The 12907-nt window shown below is 42.0% G+C and overlaps 1 protein-coding gene across 1 annotated transcript in view; it reads right to left on the bottom strand.

Annotated features, from left to right (window-relative positions):
* Nucleotides 1-303: 303 nt before the first annotated feature.
* LOC106570335 (stonustoxin subunit beta-like) overlaps nucleotides 304-12907 on the bottom strand; it is a 34785-nt gene continuing 22181 nt past the window's right edge. The window contains exons 3-6 of the mRNA XM_082976321.1: nucleotides 9859-10024; nucleotides 3647-3820; nucleotides 3311-3357; nucleotides 304-2298 (exon numbers count right to left, since the gene is read on the bottom strand). Coding sequence (XP_082832447.1) covers nucleotides 1745-2298; nucleotides 3311-3357; nucleotides 3647-3820; nucleotides 9859-9911 — 828 coding nt within the window. The 5' untranslated portion in view covers nucleotides 9912-10024 and the 3' untranslated portion in view covers nucleotides 304-1744. The remainder of the gene's footprint in view (nucleotides 2299-3310; nucleotides 3358-3646; nucleotides 3821-9858; nucleotides 10025-12907) is intronic.

The following is a 12907-nucleotide window of genomic DNA, read 5'->3' on the forward strand; positions in this document are numbered from 1 at the left end:
ATGATGACTTCTAGCTAAGATTTCAGTCCAATCAAAGCTGCTGTAGATATAACGTGATTTGACGTAATTTTATGATTGATCTTGAGCCTTCTAGGATGGGCACTTCTAATGTAACTCTGTGGCAGCACCCAGGGGGCTAGAATTTTCGAAGTCTACCCTTAGACTTGGTGGTGACGTAGTGTCCCCATGAGTGACAGAACACTGAGCCAATCACGGAGCAACGCTCCGTATTTTCTGCTGGCTTGCCCCACCACCACAGAAAGCATTTTGGAGCTCCCTTACTCAAGAAAACAAAAAAGAGACCATGTTTGTATGCAGCTTTATTAACTCAATGATATACACTACCAAGAATGCCAAGAGTGTGCAAAGCTGTCATCAAGGCAAAGGGTGGCTATTTGAAGAATCTCAAATATAAAATATATTTTGATTTGTTTAACACTTTTTTGGTTTTACATGATTTCATGTGTTATTTCATAGTATTGATGTCTTCACTATTACTCTACAACGTATAAAATAGTAAAAATAAAGAAACATATTGGATTGAGTACGTGATATCATAAGGTGAATGCACCAATTTGTAAGTCGCTCTGGATAAGAGCGTCTGCTAAATGACGTAAATGTAAATGTGTTCTAAAACTTTTGACCGGTAGTGTATTTATTTTTTTACATTGTTTGCAAACTGTTATGTAACACGTATTAATGCCAAAATAACATGCAAAACAGTCAAGCCCAAAATGTATTATTTATTATTGTTAAAAATGTGGGGCTCAAAACAGATGCTCTGCCCCACCTGCCCTGAATGACTGGTCGCCACTGGTCTCAGGTCAGGTCTGAGCCATGATCAGAATGTGTCTCTGTGTCTATTTACAGCCCTGCCACTTCTACCTGTCCTGATCTAGTGTTTCACCCCTGACCTCCTCACACCGTCCCACTGTCCATGTCTGCTTTTAGCTCCCACCTCCACTTCACTGTGTTATTATGAACCTTATGCTTGTTATGTCACCTCTGTAACCAGTTATCAAACATGCTGACCTTTCTGACCCTATCCCATGGACCTACATTCTAGAACTTAACATTTAAATTCCTCTATGAGTTTTGTTTAGTGTCCATTTGCTTATTTGTGTATGTATTTGTTGTATATTGGGGTTGTGCTGCAGAGCATCATGGGGGTTTGTATATTTTGAGATGATCATGTTCCAGATAAACGTTTGAACTGATTCCTGTCTCCTGTCTAATCATTATTGAATTGTTATACAGACGTGGTAATGAAACCCACGAGACATAACAAAAGATAGGTGGTAAGTAAGTCTGAATCTATACGAACTATTGTCTGTAAGAAGTCGGTTTTTACAACTGTTATTTTCTGTGGTACAGTGTCAGCTAATGTTATCAGAGTGTATTGCTAGCAGAGGCAAGTGCATTCATCTGAAATGCGTCTTCCACATTTAACCCAACCCTGAATCAGAGAGGTGCGGGGGGCTGCCATAATCGACATCCACGGCGCACGGGGAACAGTGGGTTAACTGCCTTGCTCAAGGGCAGAACAACATATTTTGACCTTGTCAGCTCTGGGATTCAATCCAGCAACCTTCCGGTTACTGGCCCAACGCTCTAACCACTACGCTACCTCCCGCCCACGACATATGGGTATATTGTGGAGATACTTAAAGCAAAATTTTCACCAGAACCGCTAATTAAATGTCATATTGTGATCAAATTTAAAACATATGATTAGAGTGAAACATCATGCTGTGTTTGACACAGGGACCACCTGACTCAGGGACACTGAGGAGTCATCCCAAACATGAAACGCTGGGTAGAGGGGCTCAGTGAATGTGGTGTAGAATGTGTACAGGTGGGTCAGTGTGTCAGAGGAGAGTTTGTAGAAGGACAGAGTGCCGGCTGGCCAGTCCAGATACACTCCTACTCTGTGTGAGCCGGAGGAGGGGATGGCTATGGTAGAGGGGTTATTATTGTGCCAGGCAAAGTAACGGTTGTCATAGCAGAACAAACTCCAGGACCTGTCATTGTATCCAATAACACAGTCATTTCCCTCTCCTCTTCTACTGATTCCTTTATAAGCCACTCCTATAACAGCCCTTCTCCCACTCCTCTCTACCTCCCAGTAACAGCGTCCAGTCAGACCCTCTCTACACAGCACCTGCTGCCAGTCCAGAAATCTCTCTGGGTGATCAGGATATGGCTGCTCCTCTGTCTTACATGTCACCTTTCTGTTCTCCTCAGACAGAGAGAGGAGTCTGTTTACTGTGTTTGGGTCCAATGTGAGATCACAGACATCTGATGGAAGAAACCAGACACAATATTAGAAGTCATAATCAATCACATTAGAATGTTAACTCACTTTTCACTAATTCATTTAATGTGGATGTTTCTAGGTATCAAAAGGAGAAGTTAAGGTAACTTGAGACTTGTTGAATGATCATATGTGATACTGTATGGTAATATTTAACACACTTTTTCCCATTAACCTCTACGGGATCGGTGTCCCCCCTGCGAGCTAACGTAGGCTAATGTGATTAGCATGAGGTGTAAGTACCAAAAAGAAATCCCAGGACATAGACATATCTAATATGGGCAGAAAGCTTAAATTATCGTTATTCTAACTGCATTGTTCAATTTACAGTAGCTATTACAGTGAAAGAATACCGTTTGAGGAGAGTGCACAATTATGAACTTGAAAATGTATTAATAAACCAATTAGGTACATTTGGGCAGTCTTGATACAGAATTTTGTACAGATATAAAATGGTTCATTGGATCAGTCTAAAACTTGGACACACATACGTATGTTTTCTTGTATTACTTTGTATTACTTTTTTACCAGATCTAATGTGTTATATTCTCCTAAATTAATTTCACATTTTCACAAACTTCAAAGTGTTTCCTTTCAAATGGTATCAAGAATATGCATATCCTTGCTTCAGGTCCTGAGCTACAGGCAGTTAAATTGGGTATGTCATTTCAGTCAGAAACACACCAGACACACACACACATCCTGAACACACACACACACACCTGTATGCATGCATGAGCACAAACACATTCACATTCTGCATGAACACACACACACACACATTATAATGTAACAAATACGAGCCACACACATAAATAGACACACACATTGTCAAAGCAACTCTTTCTAAACGTTGGTGTTCCTGATTTCTGCTTCTGTAGAACTATAGCTTACATTTAATATGACCAAGTAAGTAATGATGGTAGTCTTTGACTTCGACTTAACTCCATTTAAGAATTATTCTTACTCATATTCTTCACAGTAGTCAACACTCACATTTTCTAAACCCAGGTTTCATCGTGTTCTCTCCACCATGTTCCACACTGTAGCGGTAAGCAGAAGAACAGACAGTCAATGAATGATACATGTAAACCTACACACACACACACACACACACACACACACACACACACACACACACACACACACACCACACACACACACACACACACACACACACACACACACACACACACACACACACACACACACACACACACACACACACAGTCAGCATATAACTTTGTCTAAGTGGTGGTAATAATGTTTGTCTAACTAGCCTGATAATTCAAACATGTCTGATATGAACATTGACATAAACCCTCTACATACTTCAGTTTCTCCAGTCTGCAGTGGGGATCCTCCAGTCCAGCAGAGAGTAGTTTGACTCCTGAGTCTCCTGGGTGATTGTAGCTCAGGTCCAGCTCTCTCAGGTGTGAGGGGTTTAACCTCACAGCTGAGACCAGAGAATCACAGCCTTCCTCTGTGACTAGACAGCCTGACAGCCTGCAAAGAGTAAAATTATTTTCCAATGTAATTGAGGAAAATAAGAACAATCCCAAATTTATTTTTGATAATGCCGCAAAGCTAACAAAAAAGCAGCATTCCCCAAGAGAGGATGGATTTCACTTCAGCAGTGATAAATTCATGAACTTCTTTGAAGAAAAGATCATGATCATTAGAAAGCAAATTACGGACTCCTCTTTAAATCTGCGTATTCCTCCAAAGCTCAGTTGTCCTGAGTCTGCACATCTCTGCCAGGACATAGGATCAAGGAAGACACTCACGTTTTTAGTACTATATCTCTTGACACATTTATGAAAATAGTCATTGCCTCTAAACCTTCAAGCTGCATACTGGACCCTATTCTAACAAAACTACTTAAAGAGCTGCTTCCTGTGCTTGGCCCTCCCATCTTGAACTTAATAAACGGCTCTCTATCCCCTGGATGTGTACCAAACTCACTAAAAGTGGCAGTAATAAAGCCTCTCTTGAAAAAGCCAAACCTTGACCCAGAAAATATAAAAAACTATCGGCCAATATCGAATCTCCCATTCCTCTCAAAAATGTTAGAAAAAGCTGTTGCGCAGTAACTCTCTGCCTTCCTGAAGACAAACAATGTATACGAACCACTTCAGTCTGGTTTTGGACCCCATCATAGCACTGAGACTGCACTTGTGAAGGTGGTAAATTACCTTTTAATGGAGTCAGACCGAGGCTCTGCATCTGTCCTCGTGCTTCTAGACCTTAGTGCTGATTTTGATACCATCGATCACCACATTCTTTTGGAGAGATTGGAAACCCAAATTGGTCTACATGGACAAGTTCTGGCCTGGTTTAGAGCTTATCTGTCGGAAAGATATGTTTGTCTCTGTGGATGGTTTGTCCTCTGACAAATCAACTGTACATTTCGGTGTTCCTCAAGGCTCCGTTTTAGGACCACTATTGTTTTCAATATATATTTTACCTATTGGTGATGTCATTTGAAACATAATGTTAACTTTCACTGCTATGCAGATGACACACAGCTGTACATTTCGATGAAACATGGTGAAGCCCCAAAATTGCCCTCGCTGGAAGCCTGTGTTTCAGACATAAGGAAGTGGATGGCGGGAAATGTTCTACTTTTAAACTCGGATAAAACAGAGATGCTTGTTCTAGGTCCCAAGAAACAAAGAGATCTTCTGTTGAATCTGACAATTATTCGTGATGGTTGTACAGTCATCTCAAATAAAAGTGTAAAGGACCTCTGTGTTACTCTGGACCCTGATCTCTCTTTTGACGAACATATCAAGACTGCTTCAAGGACAGCTTTTTTCCATCGACGTAACATTGCAAAAATCAGAACGTTTTTGTCCAAAAATGATGCAGAAAAATGAATCCATGCTTTTGTCACTTCTAGGTTAGACTACTGCAATGCTCTACCGTCCGGCCACCCGGATAAAGCACTAAATAAACTTCAGTTAGTGCTAAACACGGCTGCTAGAATCTTGACTAGAACCAAACAATTTGATCATATTACTCCAGTGCTAGCCTCTCTACACTGGCTTCCTGTTAGGCAAGGGCTGATTTCAAGGTTTTACTACTAACCTACAAAGCATTACATGGGCTTGCTCCTACCCATCTTTCCGATTTGGTCCTGCCGCCTTACTGTCCCTAGAATTTCTAAGCAAACAGCTGGAGGCAGGGCTTTCTCCTATAGAGCTCCGTTTTTATGGAATGATCTGCCTATCCATGTGAGAGACGCAGACTCGGTCTCAACCTTTAAGTCTTTATTGAAGACTCATCTCTTCAGTAGGTCCTATGATTGAGTGTAGTCTGGCCCAGGAGTGTGAAGGTGAACGGAAAGGAACTGGAGCAACGAACCGCCCTTGCTGTCTCTGCCTGGCCGGTTCCCCTCTCCACTGGGATTCTCTGCCTCTAACCCTATTACAGGGGCTGAGTCACTGGCTTACTGGTGCTCTTCCATGCCGTCCCTTGGAGGGGTGCGTCACTTGGGTGGGTTGAGTCACTGACGTGATCTTCCTGTCCGGTTTGGTGCCCCCCCTTGGGTTGTGCCGTGACGGAGATCTTTGTGGGCTATACTCGGCCTTGTCTCAGGATGGTAAGTTGGTGGTTGAAGATATCCCTCTAGTGGTGTGGGGGTCTGTGCTTTGGCAAAGTGGGTGGGGTTATATCCTGCCTGTTTGGCCCTGTCCGGGGGTATTGTCGGACGGGGCCGCAGTGTCTCCTGACCCCTCCTGTCTCAGTCTCCAGTATTTTTGCTGCAGTAGTTTATGTGTCGAAGGGCTATGGTCAGTCTGTTATATCTGGAGTATGCTCTCTCTAGTTCTCTCTCTTTTTCTCTCTTTCTCTCTTTCTCTCTCTCTCTAGGAGGACCTGAGCCCGAGAGCAAAGCCTCAGGACTACCTGGCCTGATGACTCTTTGCTGTCCCCAGTCCACCTTGCCGTGCTGCTGCTCCAGTTTCAACTGTTCTGCCTGCGACTATGGAAGCCTGACCTGTTCACCGGACGTGCTACCTGTCCCGACCTGCTGTTTCAACTCTCTAGAGACAGCAGGAGCGGTAGAGATACTCTGAATGATCGGCTATGAAAAGCCAACTGACATTTACTCCTGAGGTGCTGACCTGTTGCACCCTCGACATCCACTGTGATTATTATTATTTGACCCTGCTGGCCATCTATGAACATTTGAACATCTTCGCCATGTTCTGTTATAATCTCCACCCGGCACAGCCAGAAGAGGACTGGCCACCCCTCATAGCCTGTTTCCTCTCTTGGTTTCTTCCTAGGTTCTGGCCTTTCTGGGGAGTTTTTCCTAGGCACCGTGCTTCTACACCTGCATGGCTTGCTGTTTGGGGTTTTAGGCTGGGTTTCTGTACAGCACTTTGTGACATCAGCTGATGTAAGAAGGGATTTATAAATAAATGTGATTGATTGATTGATTTGTGAAATGATGGTGAAAATAGTGGCAGTATATTTTTTCAACATACTCAGATACATAAGTATCCTGAAACCTGCCATATCTACTCATAAATGGATGTATAATTATTAGTAATGACAAATTATCACAGTATTTCTTGTAGAGAGAAAAATGTATAGTACAAATATTTGAGTAGACTGACCAGGTCAGTTCAAAAAGCAATATCAGTCAAAAGACAGACACTGAGGTATCATATTTAGATTGTATTGAGTATACAGTCCACACCATATCTAGTTTGACAGTGAAGCTAATGTTTTAACCTGTCTGGGCGAGGTGGGACGCTTGACTCTCGTTAATCTAACCACATTGTCCGATTTCAAAAAGGCTTTACAGCGAAAGCAAAACATTAGATTATGTCAGGAGAGTACCCTGCCAAAAATAATCACACAGCCATTTTCAAAGCAAGCATATATGTCACAAAAACCAGAACCACAGCTAAATGCAGCACTAACCTTTGATGATCTTCATCAGATGACACTCCTAGGACATTATGTTATACAATACATGCATGTTTTGTTCAATCAAGTTCATATTTATATCAAAAACCAGCTTTTTACATTAGCAGGTGATGTTCAGAACTAGCATACCCACTGCAAACTTCTGGTGAATTTACTAAATTACTCATGATTAACGTTCACAAAATACATATTAAGAATTATAAATACAGAACCCCTTTATGCAATCGCGGTGTCAGATTTTAAAATAGCTTTTCGGCGAAAACACATTTTGCAATATTCTGAGTACATAGCCCGGCCATCAAGGCTAGCTATTTTGACACCCACCAAGTTTGGCCCTAACCAAACTCAGATTTACTATAAGAAAAATTGGATTACCTTTGCTGTTCTTCGTCAGAATGCACTCCCATGACTTCTACTTCAACAAAAAATGTTGTTTTGGTTCCAAATAATCCATAGTTATATTCAAATACCTCCGTTTTGTTCGTGCATTCAGGTCACTATCCGAAGGGTGACGCATGAGCGCATTTCGTGACAAAAAAATTCAAAATATTCCATTACCGTACTTCGAAGCATGTCAAACGCTGTTTAAAATAAATTTTTATGCTATTTTTTCGTAAAATAGTGGTAATATTCCAACCGGGCGACGTGGTATTCATTCAAAGACTGAAAGAAAAAAATTGAGAATTCTCATGAACGCGCCTCTTAGTGTCACTGTTCCCAGGCTGACTACTCACAAATTCTCCTGCTGTTCTTCGCCCAGAGACTGCAGACACCCCATTACACTTTCTGGCGCCTTCTGAGAGCCAATGGAAGCCTTAGAAAATGTCACATTACAGCAGAGATGCTGTATTTTTGATAGAGATGCAACTGAAGGACAACAAATTGTCAGACAGGGCACTTCCAGTATGGAATCTTCCCAGGTTTTGGTCTGTCATATGAGTTCTGTTATACTCACAGACAGCATTCAAACAGTTTTAGAAACTTTATAGTGTTTTCTATCCAAATCTACTAATAATATGCATATTCTTGTTTCTGGGCAGGAGTAGTAACCAGTTTAAATCGGGTACGTTTTTTATCCGGCCATGCAAATACTGACCCCTAGCCCCAACAGGTTAACTTCTCAGGGCTACGTGGGACGCTAGCGTCCCACCTGCGGGACACACTAATCAACAGCCAGTGAAATAGCATGGCGTGAAATACAAAACAGCAAAAATCTCATAATTTCATTTTCTCAAACAATCAACTATTTTACACCATTTTAAAGATAAACTTCTCGTTAATCTAACCACATTGTCCGATTTCAAAAAGGCTTTACGGCGAAAGCATAAAAGTAGATTATGTTAGGACATAAACTTCACAAGAAAAACCACACAGCCATTTTCCAAGCAAGGACATGCATCACAAAAACCAAAAATACATCTAAAATATTCACTAACCTTTGATGATCTTCATCAGATGGCACTCATAGGACTTCATGTTACACAATACATATATGTTTTGCTCAATAAAGTTCATATTTATATCCAAAAACCCAATTTTACATTGGCGCGTGATGTTCAGAAAAAGTATTCCCACCAAAACCCCCGGTGAATGTGCACATCAATTTACAAAAATACTCATCATTAACGTTGATAAAATTTACAACAGTTATTGAAAGAATTATAGATATACTTCTCCTTAATGCAACCGCTGTGTCAGATTTTAAAATAGCTTTACGGAGAAAGCACATTTTTCAATATTCTGAGTACATAGCTCAGCCATCAAAGCAAGCTATACAGATACCCGCCAAGTTCGCCAAGCGTGAATTATCACTCCAGAGAACGCGTTTCCACTGCTCCAGAGTCAAATGGCGGCGAGCATTACACCACTCAAGCCGACGCTTTGTATTGTGCATGGTGATCTTAGGCTTGTGTGCAGCTGCTTAGCATTGGAAACCCATTTCCTGAAGCTCCCGACAAACAGTTATTGTGCTGACGTTGCTTCCAGAGGCCGTTTGGAACTCGATAGTGACTGTTGCAACCGAGGACAAATTATTTTTACATGCTACTTGCTTCAGCACTCAGCGGTGCCGTTCTGTGAGCTTGTGTGGCCTACCACTTTGCGGCTGAACCCATGTTAATTCACTCTGAGACCTTGAAGTAGTGCTCTGCAAGGGCCGCGGCTTTTGTGGAGCGATAGGTATCGATGCTTTGTGGGAGGCAGTTGTTGATGTGTGCAGAGGGTCAATGTTTCGAGCCCAGGTAGGGGCGAAGAGAGAGACGGGAAGCAATACTGTTACACTCCTACATGTTTCCACTTCACAATACCAACACTAACAGTTGACCGGAGCAGCTGAAATAGCCAAATCCAATAATTTGAAGGGGTGTCCACATACCTTTGGCCATGTCATGTATGTATGAATACCCTCAAATAAAAGGTGACATTCTGTACTGTAGCCTAATATGAAACATTCTATCTCAAATCCAAAATGCTGGAGCATAGCGTAAAATTTAAAACTGTACGCTTCACTGTCAAAACACATATGGTGTGGACTATGGGTGTCTGGTAAACATGTGGATCTGGTGAACAGTTACCACTTGTTGACCAAGTACAGGAATACTGACCTCAGAGTCTCCAGTTTACAGTGGGGATTCCCAAGTCCAGCAGAGAGCAGCATCACTCCTGAATCCTTCAGGTCATTGTTACTCAGATGCAGCTCTCTCAGGAGTGAGGGGTTTGACCTCAGAGCTGAGACCAGAGAACCACAGCCTTCCTCTGTGACTTGACAGCCTGACAGCCTGCAAAGAGTAAAATCATTTCAAATTAAACAGATTTTCTTTGGTGGTGAAAATAGAGTGGTTGTATAATTTCTTTTTTACATTTTCAGATATATCAGTGTCCTGAAACCTGCCATATCATAACTGATGTATTTTTTTTATAAATGACAAATTATCAAATTATTGCTTGAAGATAGAAACATTTATAGTACGAATATTTGAGTAGACTGAGCAGACCAGTTTAAAAAGCAGTACCAGTCAAAAGACAAACAGTGAGGTATCAGATTTAGATTGTATTGAGGATACAGTCCACACCATATCTATTTTGACAGTGAAGCTAACACTTGAAATCTGTCTCGATACTCCAGCATTTTGGATTTCAGATCAAGTGTTACATATGAGGCTATTTTCATACATATCTGTTTTACCGTTTAGAAAAATAAAATCACTTTATCTATCTAGTCCCCCCATTTGAAGATGTAATAAGTATTCCGACCGATTCACTTATCGTGCATTAAAGTAGCCAAAAGTTTAGTATTTGGTCCCAAACTCGTTGATTGCATTTGCAGTTAGTTTTGGTTGTGCTTTGTGTTATGTTTTTTGGCCAATAGTAACTGAATGGTGGATGATGACTGGATAAATCTTCTGTCTGAGTAGATAACGTGTTTCTAAACACTACTAAATTCATCCTGACAATGCTGTGATTAAGACAATCATGAATTAATCATGAAAAATAATGGGTGAGAGAGTTACAGAGGCTCCAATAAAAAATGCTGACCTCTCACCATTACCCTCAAATTAAAGATGACATTCTGTACTGTAGCCTAATATGAAACATTCTATCTCAAATCCAAAATGCTGGAGCATAGCGCCAAATTTAAAACTGTACGCTTCACTGTCCAAACACATATGGTGTGGACTATGTGTGTCTGGTAAACACATGTAGATCTGGTGAACAGTTGTCACCAGATCTACATGTTCACCAGAGGGAGGTCAGTATGTAACTGCGGTGCTTCCTGTTTCCGGTCACAACTTGCAGACTTGTTTACGTGCTGCTGTGCGTTTTGTTGCCGATCTTACTTTGCTACCTGACTACTCCTCGGTTTTTACTTTTTCATTACCGTATATTTTTAGTTTTTCCCTCACTCAACTTTTTTCGTTCAACTTTTTCACCCCGGAGGTTTTATCTGGACATGGTTCGTCAGGACTTCAAACAGCCGAAGCTAAGTAACATTAACATGATGCCTTCTAATTGCAGTCGTTGTACTTATAATATACAGGAGAACGATCGCCTTACGGCGAGGATAGCTGTGCTGCAAGCCCAGCTTCAGACGCAATCGTTAGGCAAGGGCAATTTCAGTGTAGGAAAGGATGAAACAGCGTCTGTGCCACCAGTAAGTACAGATAGTAACGTTAGTATAAACCCCCTCGCACGGTCCCCGCAGCCGGACAACTTTCTCATGGCTTCTGGAGGGAAACGCTGTAGGAATGCTCAACCGGTGTCGCTTATTCAGCCGACAGAAACTTTCAACCGGTTTTCCCCATTAAGCGAGTCGGAATCGGAGGCCGAAACTTCTCTGGTCTCTGCTCCACCCGTTGTGGGGTCTGAGACGCCGAAGCCTCTCACCATTAGCACTGACAAATTGAAAACCCTAGTCATTGGCGACTCCATTACCCGCAGTATTAGACTAAAAACTAATCATCCAGCGATCATACACTGTTTACCAGGGGGCAGGGCTACCGACGTTGAGGCTAATCTAAAGACGGTGCTGGCTAAAGCTAAAACTGGCGAGTGTAGAGAGTATAGAGATATTGTTATCCACGTCGGCACCAACGATGTTAGGATGAAACAGTCAGAGGTCACCAAGCGCAACATAGCTTCAGCGTGTAAATCAGCTAGAAAGATGTGGCGGCATCGATTAATTGTCTCTGGCCCCCTCCCAGTTAGGGGGAGTGATGAGCTCTACAGCAGTCTCACAACTCAATCGCTGTTTGAAAACTGTTTTCTGCCCCTCTCAAAAGATAGAATTTGTAGATAATTGGCCCTCTTTCTGGGACTCACCCACAAACAGCACCAAGCCTGGCCTGTTGAGGAGTGACGGACTCCATCCTAGCTGGAGGGGTGCTCTCATCTTATCTACGAACATAGACAGGGCTCTAACTCCTCTAGCTCCACAATGAAATAGGGTGCAGGCCAGGCAGCAGGCTGTTAGCCAGCCTGCCAGCTTAGTGGAGTCTGCCACTAGCACAGTCAGTGTAGTCAGCTCAGCTATCCCCATTGAGACCATGTCTGTGCCTCGACCTAGGTTGGGCAAAATTAAAGATGGCGGTGTTCGCTTTAGCAATCTCACTAGTATAAAGACCTCCTCCATCCCTGCCATTATTGAAAGAGATTGTGATACCTCACATCTCAAAATAAGACTACTTAATGTTAGATCCCTCACTTCAAAGGCAGTTATAGTCAATGAACTAATCACTGATCATAATCTTGATGTGATTGGCCTGACTGAAACATGGCTTAAGTCTGATGAATTTACTGTGTTAAATGAGGCCTCACCCCCTGGTTACACTAGTGACCATATCCCCCGCGCATCCCGCAAAGGCGGAGGTGTTGCTAACATTTATGATAGCAAATTTAAATTTACCAACAAAAAAAACAACAACGACGTTTTTCGTCTTTTGAGCTTCTAGTCATGAAATCTATGCAGCCTACTCAATCACTTTTTATAGCTACTGTTTACAGGCCTCCTGGGCCATATGCAGCGTTCCTCACTGAGTTCTCTGAATTCCTATCGGACCTTGTAGTCATCGCAGATAATATTCAAATTTTTGGTGACTTTAATATTCACATGGAAAAGTCCACAGACCCACTCCAAAAGGCTTTCGGAGCCATCAT

This window comes from Salmo salar, chromosome 06 (genome assembly GCF_965601325.2).
Source record: "Salmo salar chromosome 06, fSalSal1, whole genome shotgun sequence".
NCBI classification, from domain to species: Eukaryota; Metazoa; Chordata; class Actinopteri; order Salmoniformes; family Salmonidae; genus Salmo; species Salmo salar.